The following is a 25,605-nucleotide window of genomic DNA, read 5'->3' as shown; positions in this document are numbered from 1 at the left end:
CTGTTGTGGGGTTCCTTCGTTCCTCTGGACTCGTTTTTATTTCCCCTTGAGGAGTTCTATATGCTTCGGTCAGGAGAGATCGAGCAGCTGCTCCTTACACTGCCGCCATCTTAACCCCAGATATAGAACTTTTTCTAGCTAAAAGTCAACAGGCTTAAACCGAGAGTAATCTGGTTCAAGAGTATGGCAGACAGATTCTGTCTGGGCATCTTCTCTCATGTTGATGAAATCTCCAGGAACTGGGTTGCAGCACTAAAAAGAGATCAGGATGAGGGTTGGGATCAGGTAAAGAGTCTCTGCATTCCTGGATCTTCTCAGGTAAGTCCAGAGCTCCGCCAAAACCTCCTGTAACCAATCAAAATGGCCAACAGAAGTTCCTCTTTTCCCCCACTCATAGCATTCCCAGGCAAAAGTGCCCCCTGGGATTCTCTGTCCTCCTTATCCTTCCCTCTCATTCTGTAATGCGACCCCAAATGGTTCCAGGTGTGCAGTTAACTGCCTTTGCAAATAGTCTCTTCCACAAGGTTCTTGCATGCTTTTTCCCCAGTCTTTTGTGAGTTTGCCTTCATCTATATTTATTTATTTGTTTGTTTGTTTGTTTGTTTATTTATTTGTGGTTTTTTGAAATCCCTTACCTTTCATCATGGAATCAATACTCTATGTTGGTTCCAAGGCTAGGCAATAGGGGTCAAGTGACTTGCCCAGGGTCACACAGCTGGGAAGTGTCTGTGGCCAAATTTGAACCTAGGACCTCCTGACTCTATGCCTGGCTCTCAATCCACTGAGCTACCCAGCTGGCCCCCATCTATCTTTATTTTAGCAGCAGCTTCTGTAAAATTTCCAAAAATTCTCATTTGATTTCTTATGCCAACCTGATACTAAAATTGTGATGTGGAAGGGATATCAGTACATAATTTTTCTTCTTTGCCAATTCATAGCAAAGTGAATTGCATGTTATACCCTTATTAAATAAAAATATCTTCCATAGACAAAAGTGATATACAGAGAACACTTGTTAGGTATCTACACTATACAGTGCTAAGCAGAATGAAAAAAAAAAAAAGAATCTTTGCTTTCACAATCTCTCAGAATTAGTAAATTTAGGATAATTTGGAGATGAGGAGGATACTAAAAGGTGGGATCTGGGAAGATTTCTCATAAATTTAATTTTTAAGAGAGTTGAGAATTATGAGGAAAAAAGATGAATTCCATGTGTGAGGAGATGACATGCTTTTTGTGAAACCAGGAAAGCAGCATTCTCAAGTTCAAGGAATATTTATTCCAGTTTGGCTGGATTGCAGAATTCATAAAAGGAAGTAAAATGAATTAAGGTTGGAAAGATTGATTGTGGAGAGCTTTTAATAGTCTGAGGTGTTTGCACCTTATTTTAGAGGCAGTAAAGAGGTATCAAAAACATTTTGAATAAAGGAGTGACATAGGTGAGATATGTATCTTGGAAAGTATTTTGGGAGAATAGTGGATGGTTTGAGGTCAAAAAAGACTGGAAGCAAGGACACCAGTTAACCTTTAAAAAACTCGGGTAAGGGGATGAGAATCTGAATTATTGGTGACTAGTGAGTAGAGAAATATTGCATTAGGATTAACATTTTTAACTAATTGGATATGGGAGATGAAAGAAAGGAAAGAATCAAGAATAATTCTATGGTAATGAATCTGAGGGATTAGAATTAGTATGGTAGTTCTTTGAGTTGAAAGTGGGTAGGAGTTTGAGGTATGTTACTAATTGGACAGTCAGATATGTCTGGAAATCAGGAGGTACATTAAGGCTTGCTATCTAGTTTTGGTTTTCATATGCAAAGAGCTGTAGCCCCCAATAGTGAGAGTGGACCCCAGGAAAATCAAAACCATTGTCTGGCCAGAATCACTTCTCATATGAGGCTCCCAAACTCCTCCTTTCCAACTCCCCTTCTCCTGTACTTGGTAATAAATAATTGGCTGTTTTAGACAAACCCACTGAAGCACATGTTTCCCTGAGAATCTGGACTAGATGGTTACATATTTACTATGATTTATTATCCTATAGAAAACTCTGTTTAGAGCCACTGAGGTAATCTAAATTCATTGTTTCTATCTTGTAAATCATTACTAACCTTTGTCCCTGCAAAAGGCTCAACTAATCCCTTAGCCTATGTCATTTTCTCTATAAGAATGTACCCCAAATTATCAAACTTTGCCATTGATCAGCTTGAGACCTTTGTGTCTTCCTGTAAGTCTGTCTTTTGACCCTCTTGATCCCAACCTCATTTCTCTTAACCCATTCAGTGCCCCACAAATAATTTGTCAAGCTGTACTCTACAAAGAACTGATAATTGAACAATGGGAATGTATGAGATAATCAAAGGTGAAAGTAAAGAGAAAGAAAAGGGAAGAAAGCCCAGGATAGAGCCTGAGGGGAAACCAAACCAAGTGCTAAAGGGAGGTGGATGATGGTCCAAAAAGGAGATAGAGAAAGCCATCAGTCAGATAGGAGGAGAAGCAAGATAAGGAAACTTAAGGTAAGACTATGGAGGAGAGAATGTCTAGAAGGATTTGGTTCAATCAGGGGTCATTTTGTTAAATATTTTCTTTGTGCCAGGCATATTGCTAAGTGCTGGGGAATACAAAGAAAATAAACGCAGCCCCTGTCTTTAAGGAACTAATTCTAATAAGAGAGACAACATGCAAATAACTATGTATATACAAGATACATATATTGTAAATGGGACATTGCAATCCCAGAGCAATCTCCTGTGAAGGAGACTGTCTTCTTACAGAAAATGAGAATTGAACTGAGTCTTAAAGGAAGTCAGAAGATGAAAATAAGGAGAGAGAGCTATTTAAAGGACTCACCTGAGCCTTGAGAGATGAAGTTCCTAGAGAGGAGGAATAGCAAGAAGGCCAGTGTTATTGGATCTTAGAGGTTGTGAAAGAAGACTAGAAAACTAGGAAGGGATCAGGTTATATAGGGCTTTAAAACCCTAAAAGAATTTAATATTTGGTCCTAGAGTTTTTTGGCTTTTGGTTTTTTAACCCTTTGGAATTTGTGAAATAGCTGAGGGAGGGCAACATTGTCAGACATGCAATTTAGTTGGATTAATTTGACAACTGAGTGGAGAAGAGACTGAAATTGGGAGAGACTTGAGGCCAAACCAGAAGGTTATTGTAATAATATAGTCATGAGGTGATGAGGACCTGCACCATAGCCATTGTCAGAGGAGAGAAGGGAATATATATGGGGAGTGAAAGTAAGTGAGTTGTTTGCCTTCTAATCTTGGTTGCATTTGTTTTGTTTATACAAAATCTTTTTAAGTAGTCAAAATTATCTATTTTACATCTCATAATGTTCTCTGTGTCTTGTTTGGGCATGAATTTTCTTATCCATAGAGCTGACAGGTAAATTATTCCATGCTCTAATTTGTTTATGGTATCATGTTTATTTCATAATTTTGGACTTTACCTTGGTTTATGGCAAAAAATTCCTAGTTCCTTCCTGAAATAATGGACCTAATAAAGATGGTGTTGATGATGACATTGAGATTACTGAGGTTGATTTGACTCCTCAGTACCTCTCAGTGAAGTAAGCCCGAGAGCTTCTCTCACTGGTACCAGTGCACTTTTCAGTCTCCAAGACAAGTTGGTAAAAAAGAGGAACACGGATTTATTCTTGAGAAACAAGAGAGGATTAAGGAATAGAGATTCCCTAACTCTAAGGGATTCTCACTAGCCTCCCACCTTCTAAAACCCCCTCATGGAGGTGCCTTCTTTATCTTAATGCTCCCTAAGACCTAACTTGTCAGTCTAGATTCCCCAAACCTCACTAACTAAACCTGACACTACTTAAACCTCCTTGGTTGGTTTATAGGATGAACAGGTCTTCTAGTATCTTCAGGCTGAACTCTTTATGGCTGAGCTCAACCTTAGTTGGGCCAGACCAGAAGTGGCCTCTGGCCTTCACCAACACTGAAAGGGCTTAGCTCAGGTTTGTTGGTAACTGATCTTTGGGTTAATCTTCATCCCTGTCTGGAACACTTTAGAGATATGTTATCTTGATCTCTTCAGCTCCAAGGAACAGGAAGTCAAACTCTCCTCAGCTCCAGAGATAGGATGCTCAAGAGCCAAGAGCAACTGTTGGTGTTCCCTCTTATCCTTCTCTATATTCCAGAATCCCTTGTCACTTTGTTCCTAGTATGCAGCTGGCTTTCTTCTTGCAAATCTCTCTTTTTCAACCCATTTCTCTTCTTTCCTTCTTATATTCCATACTGTTTTTCAGTTTTCTAAGAGATTTTTTTTTTGACTAGTGAGTTTGTCCAAAAGCTTGAATCTTCGACTTTGTCAAACTATGTTACTATAGTCTGCCACTAATCTATTCAATTGATCCACAGTACGAGATTGTTTTGGTAGTTGCTGGGTTATGATACATTTTGAGATCAGATGCAACTAGGCCACCTTCCTTCATATTTTTTCATTAATTCTAGTCTTGCCTCTTTGTTCTTACAGATGGGTTTTTTTTTTCTCTATTAAAGAATTTTGGGGGAGTTTGATTGGTATGACACTAAATAGGTAAATTAATTTAGGCAGAATTATTACTTTTATTATTTTGGCCCAGACTATCCACAAGCAACTAATGTTTTTCAGTTTCTTTAGATCTGACTTTATTTTTCTAAAAATGTTTTTTAGTTTCTAGATTTGTCTTAGAAGGTATGCTCCACAGATTTCTCTTTCTGCCCTTTGCTGTTGGACATTTCTTCTGACTTACTGAGTTGTCCTGGCTTGGAAAATTTTTTACTCCGTCTTTTGGGGTGTTATACCATGCTGGAATAAATTTTCAGGTATTATTTAAAATTATTTGGAGAGGAATTTGGGGGAGAGAAGGCATATCTCTGCCTTTTTTCCTGCCTCTCTTGGCTCCATCCTTGCTTTTTTTTTTTTTAGAGTTTTTAATAGGAATGAATGTTGTATTTTATCAAAAGCTTTTTTTGATAATTGAGATTGTCATATGATTTTTATTGATTTTGTTATGGATGTAGTCAGTTATGCTGACAATTTTCCTAATATTGAACCATCTCTGCATTCCTGGTATAAGTCCCACCTGGTTATAATGTGTGATCTTTGTGATACATTTTGCCTATTTTTTCATATACTTTATATAATATTGGAACTAATTGTTCCTTACATTTTTGGTAAAATTCATTTTTGAATCCACCTTTTCTTGGGAATTTTTTTTTTAGGGAATTCACTGATTAGTTTTTCTAAGATGCAATTATTTAAATATTCTACTTCCTCCTATGTTAATCTGGGCAGTAAGCAAGAGATGGACATAATTACAAATGATAAAATAGATAACTTTGATAACTTAAAACAGAAATGCTTCTTCACAGAAAACTAATGCACCTAGGATAATGAGAAAAGTGGCCAAGTGGGAAAAAGCCTTCATATCAAATTTCTCTGATAAGGGTTTCGTAACCAGTGTTTTGGATGCTAATTTGTTTTCCTTAGTTTTGCAGCTTATTCATAGGTGCTTGAACTATTTTCCCTGATCTCCTATTTTGTAATTAAAACCTTCCCTTTTTTGATTTACTGCCTTATAATTCAGATTCTTGATTTTCTTACTGAGGTCCTTGGTAATTTCAATCTTTTCCCTTTATTTTCCCCATATTCCTTATTTTCTCATTCATTGTCCTTTGATGTTCATTTTTTCTGAGGTGTAGATCTCAAAGCTGTCCCAGCTTCCTCTAATATTGGGCAATTCATAGTTTACCAACCTCTGTTTCTGTCCCAAGTTAGATTCTTGAGGTCGGAAGTGGCCTCAGCATACTCTGGACTCTTTCCCAGAGAATGTACCACACAGCCCACATGTGCATGTTTCCTGCCTTCGTTCTCTCTGTTCCTCTGTTCTTTGGCCCAGCTCTGTTGCAGCACAGAGTTTTATTGCATCTTGCTGCTGTCGTAGCCTTGGGATTTCTGCTTTTTAGATCTCCTTGGCACTGAGAGAAAGGAAGAGTTGGAGTTTAGAATTTACCACCTGGGTTGGCTTATGTAGTCCTATTGCCAGAATTATGTTAGATGAGTGTTAAGGTTTCAGAATTAACCTCTCTACTGTTAAATTCATTGAGTTTTTACCTTGTTTGGGTTTGTATAGTGTTTTTGTGTTTTGTTTTTTTTTTTTGGTTGGAGGCTCTGAATTTTGGGTATAATATTCCTGGTAGTTTCTTTCAGAATTTTGTTAACTTAGAAAAAGCACAGAACTATTAAATAGTCATAAATCCAATCTTTAATCAAGGGAAAGGGGGAACAAGGCTACTTGGCCTCTTATGCAGAGCTGCGCCTTGTGCAGAGTCCAGGATTGAACACTGCTTCGCTCTGCTCCCTGACTGGAGTGACACTTCCCTAGATGAGGACTCCAAAGAACAAAGGAAATTGGGGAACTTATATGCCATTTGGGAAGATCCAGGGGCTGGGAAAGATGATTGACCTTATACTGGTAAGGATGGGATTTACCATCAAGCTTGGGAAAGGAATCATAGCCAGAGGCTAGGGTGTAAGGGGAAGGGGCTGCTTACACAATGGATACTAATGGATGGTCCCTGCCCTTCCTGGGAAAGGGTCTTTGATACAATGGGGAAGACTACCTAAGACAAAAGGGTATTTAGCATTTACCCTAGGGTCCATTATTCAGTCTGCAACTGCTAGCCAGAGATTCCCTTCAGGGTGGATTCTCATGGGAACTAGGAATAAGCACAAGCTTTGTGGGTCTCCAGCATACAAGCTATTTCTAAAACTTGGGGTTCATCAGATCTCACTAGGCCACAAGTTTGGGGTCTCTAGATTCCACGTCGACACTAATAACATAGTATCTTTATCTGAAAGTGCATATAGCATTTCACATCTGTAGTACTACCACCCTTCCCCCACCCCCCCTTTTTTTTTTTTTTTTTTACATTTACAAATATCTATTTTTCCTGCCTCATTCCATTGGGGGGAAAAATCTTCTCAGATAAATAAATTTGTAATCACAACCTTCCTCTGCTAATAACTTTCCCTCTAAATAAGGAATGGTTTCACTGGAGAAGGGGATAAATTTTCAGTTGCTTTGATGGATCTCAGCAAAGAAGGAGATTTAAATAGAGCTTTACAGTTTTCTCCTTTAAAAAATTTAGCCATTTGATACAATCATTTTAACAAATAATTAATCATTTCCACCAATAGCCAAATAATTAAAGAATAAAACTTAATGTTTCAGAATTAGAATTTAGAATCAGAATGTTACAGTATATCACAACAATAACACATCAAGAGGACTGATAAACTAACATCATTTTTTCAAATGCACATATAATTTCTTTTAAAAGTTTAGTTCCTATTTTAACCACATCCAGAACAAAGAGAAATAATTTTTAACATCTTAACAATAGTTTACTGAATTTCATCTTATAAGCAGTATATAAGAAGTCTATCACATTAAAAATCCTTTATTAAGTTATCTAATATAATAATTATTTTCCATTTGTAACAATTAAAATTCTCAAGGCCATGTCTTTATTTTATAATTATTATTTATTAAATAGTAAAAAGCAGGCCAGAGAGAAGTAGTATGAGCAGCTTGGCTGTATCTGAGAAAGCAAGACCTTGGGACTCTTGGCCAGATAATGCTTCTTGCTGCCTGCTCAAGCAGCTGGCAAGCTCAAAATCAGACCCTGTGACCGCCTGACTCCACAATTCCTGGGAAAGGTCCCAGCTTCCTATTGCCGCCATCATTTTATGCTCTTTGTGATATCATTTTCCAGGACCCCTGATTGGAGGGCTCTGACCTTGATCTGGAGTCTTCTGGACTCTTCCTCACATGGGGAAGTTAATTTAATTACTTTACCACCCAAGAGAGCTCTTGTTTACAGAAAAACTAGGAATGGGTCTCCACTTTTTTGCATCTAGACCAAAGAAGGGGGAACCCCATTTAGCTTCAGGAAGAAACAATTTGAGCTTTAGCTCGAAAATAGCTCTAAAAATGAAAAGGCTTTTTGGGGGGCAAAAAGAGGGGTATGCAAATTAATATTAATTTTCTACATGTTCAAAAAATGATAATTAGATTACATTAAGGAAATAATAAGAAGCAGACTGCATAATGAAGGAAGCTCTCCATTGTGCACTTGTCACCATGCATGCATTCCTTCTCAAAGACACAGAGAAGCAGCAGTCCCTGGAGGGGGCATACTATCTCTCCCAACTAAGTTCATAGCTCTCTCACTTATGAAAATGCTACAGTGACGTCTCAGGTCAAACACAGAACCATGAAGAGCCCAGAGTGCCTTTGATTGCATGGGAATATTTTCAGCAGGACTTTTGCAAGTCTTCTTTCTATTCACTCTTCTCACTCTCACCATTGTACTGCAGAGTCAGAGGAAGCATGAGGAAGAGCCGAAACAACTGAAAGGGAAGCTATGGGCTTCTTGATCCCTTTCTCCCATCTCTGCCCCAAAGAGTTTGGCCAACTCCTTACTTGACTGAATGATTAGATTAGAAGACATTCTGTTAGTTGATGTGCCAGTGTTAAAAAATATATATGTGTGGTGTATTAATGGGGTGGATTTATCAAGTGAAGATTTTTTTGAAGATGAGGAAATGGATATGTTTATAGAGCAGGGATGCAGTTAGTAGAGAAAGATTTAAGGGCAGTAAGAGAGTGGAGAATATCAAGGGAGAAATCCGTAGGTGAAGAGGGAAAGGAATGTGATCTAAGCATGTAGTGGGGTTTGTGAAGAGAAAACTCCTGAGTGAATAGCCAGTTGTTTTTTTGTTTTTTTTTTTTCTCTATAAAATACAAGGTAAGGTTTTTAGCTGAAAGGATGAAAAGAAGGGGAGCCAGGAGAGTTTGAGGAAAGATGAAAAGATTTGGAAGAACAGTAGGATAGTATTGTTAACTTTGAAAAAACACAGAACTATTAAATAGTCATAAAGCCACTCTTGTTATTGTTAAGATTAAAAATGATATAGACATATAGTATAAGAAAATATATTAATTTAATAGCCATGGTTTTGTTGGTAAGATATCTATGTCCGCGCCTCTTTTAAATTTACCGCCAGTGCCCATAATGTCTCTCCTCCGCCAGCCACTTAGCCAAGAGAGCCAAGAGGCCTTCTCTAGGCCCTCCTCCGAATTTAAACTCCCCTCTGTGTGGGGACATCTGACATCCCCACGCCCAAAAACCGGAAACCAGAAACCCATTGGAATCATGGAAAATGTAGTCTCAAAGCCCCCACGTGACCATAGGAAGTCTCTAACATACTTCCAAATAGCACTTCCCTGAATTCAAAACAAACATTATCAAGAAATATATATATAATTTGAATTGGTCAAAGAAACGCAGTTTGGGTCAAAAGAAGGATAAATGGGGATATTGGGGTGATTATAAAGTGATTGGAGGAGGAAAGAAGGTATGGGAAGATTTATAGGAGAATAAGGAAATGGGATATGTAGGAGAGGGCAGCTCAAACAGGTTTATTCCCAGAGGCTTGAGACAGAGGATCCAGGGAGGAAACTAGGGCCAGTAAGTAGGTTTGACTGGAGGGTTTCTCTTGTTAGTTTCTCCAGTCTCTTTTGAGAGGAGTTGAGAGGGCCCCTCCCTGCCAGTCAAACTGATGGCCGGAGGAAGTCTTGGGGAGGTACTTCCAGCCTGAGATGGATGCCTGAGTTTTCTCAAGAAATAAAAGAAAATGATTCCTTCATCTTGAGCCCTTGTCTTAATTTTCGACACAAAACAGGGTTTGAATAGGTAACAAGGGGATTTATTAATACCAGAGGTCAGTCAGAAGGGGAGAGGGGTTCAGGTTCTGCTGCTAGGGAGAGGGGTGAGGGTGGGGGATGGGTCATAGAGAGGTTTAGACAGAGAGAGCCCGGCTCTCCCAGTCAGGAAGATTTGACTGCCTTTTAAGTAAAGTCTTTATCAAACCTAGGGGTAACTTATTTGATGATACTCTTAATTATCTAAAGAAACTAAAACCCACAATGTTCAGTCACCAAGCCCTCCCTTCCAACTAGAAACCAAAGGAAAAATCAGGGAAGGGGAGGGATGGAGATGGGAGATCAGGGAGAGGTCCAGAGAAATGAGATAGGTCCAAATTTCCCCAAAACAAAATAAGTACAGGCCAAGGCCGAAGCAATTAGGCCAAAGCCAAAAGGCCAAAGCAAAAGCCTCCAGCCACAGCGAAAGCCAGAAGGCAAAAACCCCATCAGTTGGAACTTCACCTCTATTTATAGCTTTAAGTTCTAACTGACTTTCTGAACATTCTAAGATGTTTAACTGACTTTTTGTGACCATTAGAAATTACAGAAGCAAAAAGTTTCTGTTAGCCATCTTGCATTACACTCTTTAATCAAGGGAAAGGGGGAACAGGGCTACTTGGCCTCTTATGCAGAGCTGCGCCTTGTGCAGAGTCCAGGATTGAACACTGCTTCGCTCTGCTCCCTGACCCCTTGGGAGTGACACCTCGCTAGATGAGGACTCCAAAGAACAAAGGAAATTGGGGAGCTTATATACCATTTGGGAAGATCCAGGGGCTGGGAAAGATGATTGACTTTAATACTGGTAAGGATGGGATTTACTATCAAGCTTGGGAAAGGAATCATAGCCAGAGGCTAGGGTGTAAGGGAAGGGACTGCTTACACAATGGATACTAAAGGATGGTCCCTGCCCAGGTGTGTCTTCCTGGGACAGGGTCTTTGATACAAAGGAGAAGACTACCCAAGACAAAAATGGTACTTAGCATTTACCCTAGGGTCCATTATTTAGTCTGCAACTGCTAGCCTGAGATTCCCTTCAGGGTGGATTCTCACAGGAACAGGAAACAAGCCCAAGCTTTGGGGGTCTCCAACCTACTAGCTATTTCCAAAACCTGGGGTTCACCAGATCTCACTAAGCTACAAGTTTGGGGTCTCTAGATTCCACATTGACAGTATGTTACTTAGAGATACCTAAAGGAATTGCCTTGTCATGGTGAAGTCCTGGTTGGCATGATATAACATAAACTCATAGTACCCTGTTAGCACAATTTCATCATTTTTTCCATTTCCTATAGTAACGTGTCTAGGAACAAAAGCATCAGATGATCCAAGGTGAAGGCATGGCAGTCACTATTCATCAGTTCACAGAAGTCTTGTGATATCTCTTTGAAACCATCTTTTTAATGGCAGAGAAAGTACACAGACTCATTTGATCTCTACCTAGTTACCCTCCAAATAACTATGATATAATGCCTCAAAATGAATTCCGGAGTAGGATTCACAAAAAGATAGGGTGAAATAATTTTTCAGCCTAAAACAACTTTAAAAAGCCAACACCAAAGACCTGTTGGACCTGGGTTGAAGAAAAACACAAAGCAGCACACAAAGACAGGTCCCCTCAATAGCAACAGGCTTTGGAGACACCATAATCAGCAGCAAAAGCTTCCAGAGCTTTCAGCCACATGTATGTAAGGGGAAGGAGATTACAAGAGTCTCTTTGCTGGCTCTGGGTGCAAGATTCGACACATTGCCCATATGCAGATTTAGGTCTCAGTCCTGCACTGAGTCTCAGGTTAAGGAAAAGCACTACCACCAGTGCTTGCAGCCACAGAGGAAAAGGGGATGCTGGTCACAGATCCAAAGTGAAGAAAAGGGCTTGTGGTTGCTCACAGGCCAGGGAACTATTAAACACATCTCTCCTTAGCTCCTTCCACCTTGGAAGAACTAAAAATTCATAAGATCCCCAGAGCTAACTCTTAAGACAGCTATACAAAGAACCAGAGACTTGGAACAGTGCTTATTTGACCACAGTTACAGAGCCCAATTTTAAATAGTTTTCTTTTTTAAAGTTAAAAGAAAAGAAAATGGCTGGGAAATGAGCAAACAACAGAAAAAGAAACTCAAGATAGAAAGTTATTTTGGTGACAGGGAAGACGAAAACATAAACCCAGAAGAAGTAGCAAAGTCAATACTGCTGGATTCAGAGCCTCCAAGAAAAATATGAATTGATCTAAAGCCCCAAAATAACTAATGGAGGAGCCCAAAAAAGATTTTAAAAATCAAATAAGAGGTAGAAAGAAAAATTGGGAAAAGAAATTAGAATGATATAGGAAAATCACACACAAAAAAGTCAATTGCTTGGTAAAGGAAACGTAAAAAGTACTGAAAGAAATAATGCCTTAAAAAAAAAAGAATAGGCCAGTTTGTAAAAGAGGCACAAAAATCCACTGAAAAGAACTTTTAATTTAATATATTTTTTAAACCCCTTCTGTCTTATAAACAATACCGTGTATTGGTTCCAAGGAAGAAACATGGTAAGGATTAGGCAGTGGAGGTTAAGTGACTTGTAGTGTCACACAGGTAGGAAGTGTCTGAAGCAATATTTGAACCCAAGACTTCTTGGCTCTCACTAGAACTTTTTAAAAAGTAGAATTGGCCAAATGGAAAAAGATTAAAAAAATGCACTGAAGAGAAGAACTTTTTAAAAAATAGAATTAGCCACCTGGGAAAAGAGGTACAAAAATTCAGTAAGGTTAATAAATCTTTGAAAGGTAGAATAGGCCAAATGGAAAAGGTGTAGTACAAAGACTTTTTTTTTTAAACCCTTAACTTCTGTGTATTGGCTCATAGGTGGAAGAGTGGTAAAGGGGGGGGGGGCAATGGGGTTCAAGTGACTTGCCCAGGGTCACACAGCTGGGAAGTGTCTGAGGCCGGATTTGAACCTAGGACCTCCCGTCTCTAGGCCTGACTCTCAATCCACCGAGCTACCCAGCTGCCCCCCCCCCAGTACAAAGCCTTATTGAAGAAAATTACTTAAAACTTAAAATAGGGCAAGTAGAAGCTAATGACTCCATAAGACATCAAGAAACAAAATCAGAAGAATGAAAACATAGGAGAAAATGTGAAACATCTCATTGGAAAAACAACTAACCTGTGAAAATAGATTCAGGAGAGTTTATCTAAAAATTATTGGATTTTATGAAAGCTATGATCAAGTCAACTAGACATCACCTTTCAAGAAATTATCAGGGAAACCTGCCTTCATATTCTAAAACCAAAGGGTAAAATTGAAATGAAAAGAATCCACCACCACTCATTTCCTGAAAGAAATCTGAAAAGAAAAACTCATAGGATTATTATGATCAAATTCTAAAACTTGTAGGTCAAGGAGAAAATTCTGCAAGTAGCCAAAAAAAACAATTCAGATTTTGTGGGGTCACAGAATACCACATGATTTACCAACTTCCAAATTAAAAGAATTAGAGGGCATGGAACATGATATTCTAAAGGACAAAGACTTCAACCCCAAAATTACTCAGCAATACTGAGGATAATCTTTCAAAAAAAAAAATGGGTATTCAATGAAGTAGAGGACTTTGAAACATTCTTGATGTATAGACCAGGATTGAATGAAAAATTTGACTCTCAAATACAAGATTTAAGAGAAATAGAAAAAGGTGAATAAAAAAAAAGAAATCAAAAGACATTCAATAAGGTTAAACTATTTGCATATCTACATGGGAAGATGATTCTTATAATACCTAAGAACTTTATCATTATTAGGGTAGTTAAAAGTAGTATGCATAGACAAAGGACAAAGGTATTAGTTGAATATGATTGGAGGATATCTTTTAAAAATAATATTAATGGATGAGAAATAGAAATTCATTAGAAGAAAGGGGTAAGAGAAAAATAGAATGGGGTAAAATTATCTCATATAAAAGAAGCATGAAAGAGCTTTTACAGTAGAGGGAAAGATGGGGAGGTAGAAGCAGAGAACTCTTATTGGAATTGACTCAACGAGGAAAGAACATACAGGTAAATCATTGGGTATAGAAATCTCTTAACCCTACAGGAAAGTAGGAGGGGTGGAGGATGAGGGGGCGAGGTCCTAATAGAAAAAGGACAAATTGGAAGATGTGGTTGTCAGAACCTAAATACTTGAGGATGGACAGAATGAAAGGAGAGAGTAAAAGTTAAATGGGGGTAGTAAGTTGGAGAGTAATACATAGCATAATGGTAAAAAAAAATTTTACAAGCCTAAAGATCTCATTTTTTAAATATATAGAGAAATGAGTCAAATATATAAGAATACAAGTCATTCCCCAATTGATAAATGGTCAAAGGATATGAATGGGCAGATCTTAAAATAAAGCTCATGCAAAGAAAAATGCTCCAAATCACTATTAATTAGATAAATACAAGTTAAAACAATTCTGAGGTATCACTCCACACTTATCAGATTGGGTATTATGACAGAAAAGGAAACTGACAAAACTTGGAGGGGATATGGGAAAATTGAGATATTAATGCTTTGTTGGGGGAGTTGCTAACTGATTAAACCATTCTGTAGAGCAATTTAGCCCCATGCCAAAAGGACTAAAAACCTATATATGCTTTAATATACAGTGATATAATGCACAAATAAATAATGAAAGCAGCTCTTTTTCTCAGGTCTATTTACTAAAGCTCTCATTGCTTTAGTAGTGTCTCTCTAGCCTAGCATAATTTCAAGTAATCTTCCTGTTTATTCATATTCCATTTTGGGTCTTCCTGTGGCCAATAAATTGCTCTCCTTCCCTAGGCCTTGAGATAATTGCATTGGTGTGGTCATTTTGAGTCTACATCCCCAAACATGTTCGCATCAACCCATGTGTTCAAGCAGTTGTTTTTCTTCTGTGTTTCCACTCCTGTAGTTTTTCCTCTGAATGTGGATAGCTTTCTTTTCCATAGGTCCCTCAGAATTGTCTTGGATCATTGCATTGCTGCTAGTATAGAAGTCTGTTACATTTGATTTTACCACAGTGTGTCAGTCTCTGTACAATGTTCTTCTGGCTCTGCTCCTTTCACTCTGCATCAATTCCTGGAGGTCATTCCAGTTCACATGTAATTCCTCCAGTTTCTTATTCTTTTGAGCACAGTAGTATTCCATCACCAGCATATACCACAATTTGTTCAGCCATTCCCCAACTGAAGGGCATACCCTCCTTTTCCAGTTTTTTTACCACCACAAAGAGCATGACTAAAAATAAAGTAATTTTTTTTCTTGTTTGAGAGTAATTTCAGCAAAAAATTAACACCCTGAATCGAGAAAGTGAACTGTTCTGAAAAGGTGCCATGAGGAAGCCTACAGAGGCCATACACTGCATTGGGAGATCCAGAGTGAACTTTGGGATATAGTAAATTGAACCTAAGGGAGTTGAACACATATTTTGATTGTAAATTTTTATGCCAAAGGGGATTGCCCCCTAATTGGCCTTTTGTCAATGTATCTACCAATCACTGGTTTTTTTCTCTTTCTCTTTTTTCTCTCTCCTGTCACCAGTTGTTGTAATTTCCCATTAGTGCAATATTATATGCACCTTTTGTAAAAGATAAAAGCTAATTATTTGCAATGATTCATTGGGGAGATTAGGCATGTAGATCTGGGAGATTTCAACATGCTCATCTCCCAATAGAATCACAGTGGGGGATTGTGATGATAGAAGTCACCCTCTTAGTTTTCCTACCCCGCACTCTATATTTTGCGTGCATGCGTTGCAGGACATAGGGGCACAGAGGATAACAGGTGTGGAGTGGAGCTCTCTCTTGGTTGGCATTCAAGGGCTTTTGTGGGCTAAGCAGCTTGGCAGGCTTGGGATTTCAGCTTAGATATTTTTCTAGATAGGTGAGATTTTCTGTCCCCTTCCTTCATTTCCCTTTTTCATATATCTCCATTTTATTAAAATTACATTATTAAGAGCTACTAACATACTTCTGATTTGAGAGTAATTATAATGGCAACTATAGTAATTTAATGATTATTACAATTTACACTAAGATAATCAGAAAAAAGGGAAAGAACTTATATGTTCTAACATATTTGTAGTAGCTCCCTTTGTGGTGGCAAAGAACTGGAAATTGAAAGGATAGTTATCAATTGGGCAATGGTTATAACCAAGTTGTGGCATATAATTGTGTTGGAATACTACTGTGCTATAAAAAAAATGATGAGCAAGTTAATTTTTTAAACAACTTGAAAAGATCTAAATGAAGTAATGAACAAAATGGGTAAAACCAAGACAATGTTAAATATACTTGCAGAATTAATATTTGAAGAGTAACTTGTGAATGTCCATCTCCAGAGAAAACAACTGAAAAATAGAACCAGGAAAATACGTAATTTAGATGCATTATTAAAAAATTGGTTACCTATGATGGTGCAGGGAGGGGAGGGAGTATGAGATATCTGGAAATTAATTTTTATGGTATAAAGAAAGAAATTAAATTAATTAATATTAACAAAGAATAATGCCAAGTTAAAAAATTTTTGTTGGTTTGTTGGGCCATTTTTAGCTTTAGAGTTTTATTTATCTTTTTTTCATAGTTATGCTCCATGGTGTCCTGCTTGTCAGAATCTTCAGCCAGAGTGGGAAGATTTTGCTGAGTTGGGGGAAGATCTTGAGATTAATATTGCAAAAGTAGATGTCACAGAGCAGCCAGGTATGGTTACTCCATTTATATTTGCTTTTCAATATATATTGTTGTACATTTTTATGAAACATTATTTGTTACAATATTATTTAAAGTAGCCACACATTATTATAGTTCCCCAGTATTTATTGAAAAGCCTTTGAATGTTACTGTGATCTTAAGTAAAATTTAATAATGTTTGGCATAATATAATTTTGAATTAGAACGTCAGAGAGCCTTTCAGCCAAGGAAATAATTTTTTTCAACTGAAATTTCCTTTTATTAATAAATAATTGAAAAAAAAGTTCCAAGATCAATAAGAAGGCACATTAATTACTCAAAACAAACTTTAACTTTCCCCCCCAAAAAGAAGTGTGTGCTAGTGTAATAATAACATCTAAATCTGATGGAGAAAGAAGATAAAATCTCACAAAGTAAAATCCTCATTAAAAAACAAATCCTCTGGGGCAGCTGGGTAGCTCAGTGGATTGAGAGCCAGGCCTAGAGACGGGAGGTCCTAGGTTCAAATCCGGCCTCAGACACTTCCCAGCTGTGTGACCCTGGGCAAGTCACTTGACCCCCATTGCCTACCCTTACCAATCTTCCACCTATAAGTCAATACACAGAAGTTAAGGGTTTAAAATTAAAAAAAAAAACAAAAACAAATCCTCATGAATTTAACACCAGAGAACTCTAATCCTTAACAGACTCAACATTCCTTATCCATCAGCTTCCATGTGCCATGGCAGGAGAATAAACTACCATGCTAGTTTGTGTAGGAATCCATCTCAGAATACCCCTCTACTATTGTAAAGTTTTCCAAAACACACTCCTCACCTTACACCTTTTAAAGGAGATGACACTCTCCCCAGCCACATGAAACTAAAATGGAAGGATGTAGAAATACTGAATATATTCTGTCTTTTGACTAAGGACTTGAATTTGCTTAGAACTTTTTCTCTCTGCTCCCAAGAATCAAGTGTTAATAGAACCTAGCAAAACAAATGGGAACTGAAGGAGGATTCAAGGCAGTGAACTAGCAGGGTCTGATCCTCAACACCCACAGGATACTCCACACAGGAACCTATCCTGCAAACCTTATATACTCAAATACAAGGAGTCCAAGTCAACATTGTATGTCAAGATCTATTTATCATCTCTGATAATCTGATAAGTGTGTAAATAGAATTAGCTTATCCTCATTCATTGTTAGACTCTAGCCATCAGAAAATATGTCACCTCACCCAACTTAGTGGGGAGGGGAAATTAGTTACCCACACGTGACAATAAGTAACAAATCAAGAACAAGGGACTGACCTTTGGGCAGTCCAAAACAGTGTTGAGGCTGCCATTTGTCCACTGGAAATTGAAGGTGGATGCAGGAAGTGACGAAAGATGCTATCTTTTAAATATGATGGTAACTTCCTGTGGAGGCAGTTGGTGCTTTGAACTTGGTGTTGAAGGATCTCTGCTGAGACCTCAGATGGCTTCCCTCTGAATTGTCATGTGGGTAAGTTAGGCTGACTTCCTTTCTCCTCCCTTGGCGCTTCTGGAGGCTCTACCCTCAAGGAAGCCTCTCTTGCCTCTCTAATTGTAAAAGGCCTTGTGGCTAATAGCCTTGTTTGATTAACCTCTGTGCTCCTCTGCTGGGGCCTCTAAATCCTCATCCGTTCTGGACCTCTGGTCCGGGCCAGAGTTCTCTCTCTCTATTTCTCTACCTTCAACCTTCCTAATTGTAAATTGTAAAATAGACTTGGGTCTATTTTAAATTTGGAATCAAGCTAATCAGATTCCTGGAGACCATATCTTAAATATCTAGTTTCCCCTCTTACATAAGGATGGCTTAGTTGATAAGGAAATAACAGGACACAGGAGACGATCTTTTAGCTCATGCTTCCGGCTCTGTCTCTAGGAGCATGGAGTTTATTATATATATTTCAAGACTCATTTCACACAAAAGAACCCCCCGAAACTTCACAGGTGCGCAGAAGTTACAAATTATGTCATCAAAACACAGAAGGTCTCATTGGCTTCAGAATAGAACAAGGCCAATGCTGAATTTTGACTGGGTTCTTATCAGAAAGCCAAGTTGGGGAATATTTTCTCAGCGTTGAAATGCCCCTGTCAAGGTTTTGGCCTTGGCTGTACCAGGCAGCTGCATTGCTGGCCAAAGGGGAAGAGTATTAACCTTTTAACTGCTGGTTAGCTAGGAATTTAAAACTTTTCAATAAGGCCACAATACTTTTCAACAAGAAATCACAAGGATCACAAAAGGGGTCAAAAGAGGAGTCTCAGATTTTTATCTATTCTCTTATTGACTTCCCACATATTTCCCCTTTTTCTTTAAATTAAAATGACTTATTACACAGGAAAACTTTTAAAAATGAAAGGAGTCATCAATTAGTTATAATCATCAGCTATAGCTGGATCTGATAGGAATTATAGATTAAACTGTTTATTTATGGCTTTCTACAATTGTAGACTCATCTTGGGATTGTACTCACCAGAAAAGGTGTGGTGGTACATTGGGAATAATAATGTAAGTCAGAGGAGTAACAGAAACACCAAAGATTTCCAGAGAAAAACCACAATTCAAAACCTGAAGCATAAACAAATATATACACCAACAATAGGAAACCCAAAGCAAGGAAAAAGTTGAGCAGATTTGGAACACAAAAACAGAAAATCCAACAGAAGGGAAGCAAAAGACAACAAAGAGCACTTATTTGAATTCCATATAAGCCATAGTTATTGATCTTGAAGAAAACATGTACAGAGATAATGTAGGGATCATACATCTTCCAGAAGAATGTTACAAATTAACTTGAACACTACAATGCAGGAAATAATATAAAAAATTGCACATAACTTCTGAATACAAACAGCAAATCAGTCTAGAGAATCTTTAGTTTGCCTTGAGAAAGTGTACATATACACAGACATACATACACTCATGTACACTTCAAAACCTAAGATTATAGTAATTAAATTTAACCATTTTGATAGCACCTTTTCAAATCACCAGGAGGAAAACTTTCAGATAGAAAAACAGAGTTTTTGATAGAAGATTTTTACAACCAACAAGAAAATGCAGGAGAATATACTCCCTCTCCTCAACCAAAAAAGAATCTCAGCTGCAGTTCAGAATACCATACCCTCAAAACCTGAGGCTAATAATTAATGTAAAAAGGAAATTTAACAATAGAAGAAATTTGAGGCATTCCTGAAAAGAAAAAAACATATTAAATTTCTAAGTACCTCAAACAATCACCCCATGTAGATTTTTTTAACAAGAAAAAGCAATAAAAAATGGTTATATGGATTCAAAAATGTAAGTGAAATTTAAGACAAAAGTGAAAGTGGAAGAACAGAACTGAAGCACTATGTATTAAACCTTTGCTGAAGTTGTTTTTTCTTTGTGCTTGACACATAATAAGCATTTAATAAATGTGTATTGATTAAAGTCCCTTCAGTGTATTTTGTGGTACAGAGTCACAAAATAGGAGGGTACATAAATGGGGAAAGAGGAAATACAGGGGAAATGGATGGTGCATACCTTAACATATCTATAGGAGAATAGTGAAGCAATGATTATTTGTATAGTCTCCTAACAAGAGGGGAGAGATTCAAGAAGCATGGGAGACATGACAGAAGACTCCCAGGGTTGAGAATGTAAATTTATTACAATAAATACCTGCCAAAAAATATTCCCATGGACTAAGAGGTGTGTGTCTGTTATGGAAGATAAAGACTTCATAATTGGTTTAATTTGAGGAAAGCTGGTACATGGGAAGGGGGCAGATAGCAGGAATAATAATTTGGGGGCAGATGGAGAGTTCATAGAACCCACACGATCTGTGAAGGAGACCATTATCGTGAAGGCAGGAGGAGATAGGATTAGGCCAGAAGATTCAGGGAATGGCAATTTCTGCTTTGTGGCAGTTCACTTTTCTAATATTCTTTTCTTCCTTAATTGATATTTCTAAGGAGTAAGTGCTATGAAGATAATAACTTAGAAATTGCTTAGTATAGGAAATTGAAACCTGGTACTTAAAAACCTCAGTATGATTTCAGAGTAGACTAGCAGTTAAGATTATTAGTGAAGAGAACAAAGTGAATAACTTCTTGGGGAAAAGGTTTACAAAAGAAAAATATTTTGAACAAACCACCTATCTAAGAAATAAAGAACTGCCCCCCCCCCCCAAAAGAAATCAGTAATTTGAGGGAAAAAATCTGAATCAAGACAACACTATCCAAATAGAAGGGAAGTATCCAAATAGAAGGGAAATAGCTTGTGGTAAGAGAATGGCATCACAATAGTTTAAGCATAATTGATTGCAAAATTTGGAACTATGCCCAAAGTGCTTTAAAAGACTACCTTCCCTTTGATCCAGCCAAAACACTACTGAGTTTATACCTCAAAGAGATCATAGGGAAAAAGTACAAAAATATTCATAGCTGCACTCTTTGTGGTGGCAAAAAATTAGAAAATGAGGGGATGCCCTTCGATTGGGGAATGGCTGAACAAATTGTGGTATCTGTTGGTGATGGAATACTATTATGCTAAAAGAAATAATGAACTGGAAGAATTCTTTGTGAACTGGAACAACCTCCAGGAAGTGATGCAGAGTAAAAGGAGCAGAACCAAGAGAACCTTATATACAGAGATGGATACACTGTGACACAGTCGAATGTAATGGACTTCTCTACTAGCAGCAATGCAGTTAGCCAGGACAGTTCTGAGGGACTTATGAGAAAGAACGCTATCCACATCCAGAGAAAGAATTGTGGGAGTAGAAACAGAAGAAAAACAACTGCTTGATTGCATGGTTCGATGGAGATATGATTTGGGGATGTAGACTCTAAACAATGACCCTAGTGCAAATATTAATAATATGGAAATAGTCTTGCTCAGTGACATATGTAAAACCCAGTAGAATTGCTCCTTAGAGGGGGATTGGAAGAGGGGAGGGAAAGAACATGAATCATGTAACCATGGAAAAATATTCTAAATTAATTAAATAAACTTTTTAAAAAATAATAATTGATTACAAAAAAGTAGTAATCTATAAGGACGTGTGTACACACATGTGGGGCCCCCATTATCCACAATGGAATACATTCTAAGATGTATCATGGATGGCTGAAACCACAGATATAAGTGAACACCTTCTGTCCAGCCATATATTTATATATGTATGCTTTCTCTCCCTACTCCTGCCCTTAGGCTCTTTGTTCTACTTCCCCTAAAAAAAAAAGTGGTAGTGGAAGCAGAGGAGACCTTTGCTGTGGACAGATTGCTGCCGCAGAAAAACTTATTGTACTTCCAGGCAGGCTTGTGGCTCTTTGGCTCTTTGTGGATGGGCCTCCAGCACAGATCACAGATAGCTGAAACCTCAGAAAGCAAAACCATAAATAAGGGAGCCCAATTGCATTTTAGATGCTGTACAATTTGGCATGCAAAATGAAGATTATGGTAAATTACCTATGATTTCTTAAAATACAATATAGTTTTTATCAGTCTTATGAATTTTTATTCTTATTTTAACTGCTAACTTTTATGATTTCTACTTTTTTTGTTTTACATAATACATAAAATTTTTTCCCCAAATTCTGATTTTGATCCTGCATATTTACATTTTTTTAATTGCATTACTTTTTTAAACCCTTACTTCCATCTTAGTATAAATACTATGTATTGATTTTAAGACAAGAGTGATAAGGGCGAGAATTGGTTTGTAAGTAACGATCACACAGCTAGGAAGTTTCTGAGGTGAGGTTTGAACCGATGATCTCCTGTCTCCAGACCTGGCTCTCTCCACCTAGCTGCCCTCTATTTTGCAATATTGGTAGCATTTTTGTTTATACAACAGACTGTATGTATTTTTCTCACTTAAAATGACATAGGTTAAGCTTAATATTTTCCTCAATTTCTTTTGCTTTAAATATATATGACATAAAATAATAATTGTAATAATATGTGTGTAATTTATTACTAGTATAGTAGTATAAGATATAATGTATGTGTATATTGTGAGAGAAAAAGACCCCTACCCCCTTATATGAAGATTAGATTTTTATTGTTATCAGTAGCCCTGGAATATTCATAATTATAATTCTAAGATAATTAACATAAGTCATAAATTTCAGCAGGCTTCTGTGAATATTCTGGTATAAGTATTAAGGAAATAACTGCTTTTGCAAGGCCTTAGTACCAATTCCACCCTTCAATGTTGCTATATCAGGTACCCTAACTTGTGATCCATTATACATCAGGATGCCTGACCTTTAGTTCAGTACCACCCATCATCACCCACTCTTAGCCCAGAGAACATTCTTCTTCTCGAAGATAACTATCAAATGACTCTTAGGTAATGGTCAAGAGATGATCAGAAGATCTATCTCTCCAAATAAGGGGTATTTCCTACATGACCTAACCTATGGACAAATATGGGTTGTTTCCTAGATGAACTGACATGAGGGTTGTTATTGGGTGACTTTGACCTTTGAAGGCATGATCAATCTTGTGATAATTTTATGTACTTGTATGGAAAAATCAGGATCTTATTCTAAGGATATATAAAACAGTCCCTCCCAGTCCTCTGGGTCTTCTATTCTATAGGGGGTCTGCCTTTTTTGGAGGACTTGGCCCTCTTCCAATAAAACCTAAATAATTACCTGGCTTGGCGAATTTGACTTTATCTAAAAAATGATTATTCTTACCACAGTTCATATATTTTTAAGCTAAAGAAATTGAGGAAAATATTAAGCCTAATATTAAGCCATTTTTTTCATCTCTTTATGCAAGTGGGCAAAAACAAAACAAAACATACAATCTGTTATATGAACTAAACATCTAAAAATATGCCAAATAAAAATGAGATGCTGAAACAATTTATTATGCATTGTATAAATTTTTTAAAGTAGGACTTACAATCTTGCTCTTAAAAAAAAACTAAAAATTCATATCAATAGAGAAAGGAAGAGTACATTATATTTAAAGACTCTGTAGATAATTTACCATTATCTTTAAAGAAAGAGTCAGGTTATGAAGAACTTTAAAAGCCATTTGGTGGATTTTATACTTGAATCTGCAGGTGTTAAGTCAACATTAGAGTTTATTGAATGGGGAAGGTGAATAATATGGTTATACTTGTGCTTTTTGGTTATTAATTTGACAACTAAGTGGAGAAGTTTTGTGGCAGTCAGGCCAATGTATCAGAAAGCTGTGGTAATAAATGAAGTGACATGGGCCTGCACCAGGTTGGTGACAGCTTCAGAGCGGAAAAGGGAATGTGTGTGTATGTGTATGTCTGTATAAATGACAGGACAGGGGGACAGCTAGTTGGCTCAGTGGATTGAGAGCCAGGCTTAGGGACAGGAGGTCCTAGGTTCAAATGTGACCTCAGACACTTCTTAGACCTGGGCAAGTCACTTAACATCCATTGCCTAGCCCTTCCTGTTCTTTTGCCTTAGAACTAATACACAATATTGATTCTAAGATGGAAAGTAAAGGGTTTTTTTTGTTGTTGTTTGTTTTTTTAATAATGATAGAATATGCCACTGATTGAATATGAGGACAAGTGCATCTGAAGAGTTGAGGATGATACCTCGGTATCAAGTCTGGGTGATTAGGAGGAGGATGGAACTCTGAACAGCAGGGGAGACACATTAGGAAGAAGGGAGGGTTTTGTGGAGTAAATACTGAGTCCTGTTTAGAGACATGTTGAGTTTGAGTTGAAGATGTCTAATAGAGAGGAGACTAAATCAAGATGATTGAGTAGAAACAGTAGAAGCTCTCCCAAATTTCCTTTGTATATTGGATCAGGAAAATTCATCCTCCACAGTTCAGGTCTGACTTCAGACACTAGCTCTATGACCCTGGGCAAGTCACTTAACCCATTTTTCCTCAGTTTTCTCATCTGTAAAATATAATGGATAAGAAAATACCAAATCACTCCCTTACCTCTACCAAGAAAACTTCAAATTGGGCCATTAACGGTTGCACATGGATCTTATTCTTGGGAGCAAAGATGGTGGAGTAGAGCAGAGAAGCTCCAAATTACCATGAGAATCCTCTCCATCCAATATTAAAATAACACCACAAAATGAATACAGGAGTTAAAGAATCAAGAAGGAAACAGAGTGAAACAACTTTAAAGAGAAGAAAAACCTAAAAGGATAGGCAAAGAATATCTGGAGCTCTGGGGTGAGAGGGGAGCAGAGTCAGCAAGGGGCTGTGGCAAGGAATGAAGAGCAAGCTCCATACCCCACCCCACATCTGCTATTCCAGGTTCAGAACCTACGGCCAAGACAACATTCAGACCTTGAGACTCTGCTTGGGCAAATATTGGTCCAAGCCAACCCACATCCCTTAAAATTTCAAACCTGTGGAGAAGGCCAGAGTCCCAGCCTAGAGTGGTCTGTGCTGAGGTGGTCTGATCTATGTGGTTCCAGAATGAAGCCAGGAATCCCAGACTGGGCCTGTGGAAAGGAGGCTGATGAAAGGGGAGACCTGAATCTTTTTGCTAGAAGTTCAGGTGGTGATCCAGGACAAGGCAGTCAGCTGTGTGCCAGCACAGTAAGACCAAAAATTTACACCTAAGCCCAAAGCTACAATTTGAGTAGTTCCTGACCTGATCAAGATAAAAGTAATACCAAAAAGCTATAATCAAATCTAAGGCAAGTCTTCGAGCTACCAGCATCTCAAGGATTAATTGAATCAGCAGGGGGGAAGTGGCTCTCAGAGCTCTCAGTCCTCAGTCCATCACAAAGTCTTCAAGAGATCAGAAACTGGTAGAAACCCAGAAAATAAGCTAAGAATAGCATTAAGAAAGGAAACAAAGCCTAGAAATAAGTGGGGAAAATGAGCAAACAACAAAAAAGACATGTAGCTCTAAAGAATTTTTAAGGAGACAAAGAACAAGGTACAGACACAGAAGGGGACAGTGAAAGCAAAACAAACACATGCAAAGTAAAAAAAAAAATTTATATATATATATATATATATATATATATATGGATTGGACACAGATTCTGGAAGAGCTCCAAAAAGACTTCAAAAACCAATTAAAAGAGGCTTGTCACCTCGGGGAGTAGGGAGGGAAGAGAGGAGGAAAAAGCATGAATCATATAACCATGGAAAAATATTCTAAATA

The 25,605-nt window shown here is 37.7% G+C and overlaps 1 protein-coding gene across 1 annotated transcript in view; it reads left to right on the top strand.

The window, feature by feature from the left end:
- Positions 1 to 25,605, top strand: part of TMX1 (thioredoxin related transmembrane protein 1) — a 50,750-nt gene that overhangs the window by 9,529 nt on the left and 15,616 nt on the right. The window contains exons 2-3 of the mRNA XM_044659942.1: positions 16,362 to 16,562; positions 24,905 to 24,987. Of these exons, the coding sequence (XP_044515877.1) occupies positions 16,362 to 16,562; positions 24,905 to 24,987 (284 nt within the window). The remainder of the gene's footprint in view (positions 1 to 16,361; positions 16,563 to 24,904; positions 24,988 to 25,605) is intronic.

Source organism: Gracilinanus agilis, chromosome 2 (genome assembly GCF_016433145.1).
Source record: "Gracilinanus agilis isolate LMUSP501 chromosome 2, AgileGrace, whole genome shotgun sequence".
NCBI classification, from domain to species: domain Eukaryota; kingdom Metazoa; phylum Chordata; class Mammalia; order Didelphimorphia; family Didelphidae; genus Gracilinanus; species Gracilinanus agilis.
Note: the sequence above shows the minus strand (reverse complement) of the source record. Positions and strands in the feature narration are given on the sequence as shown.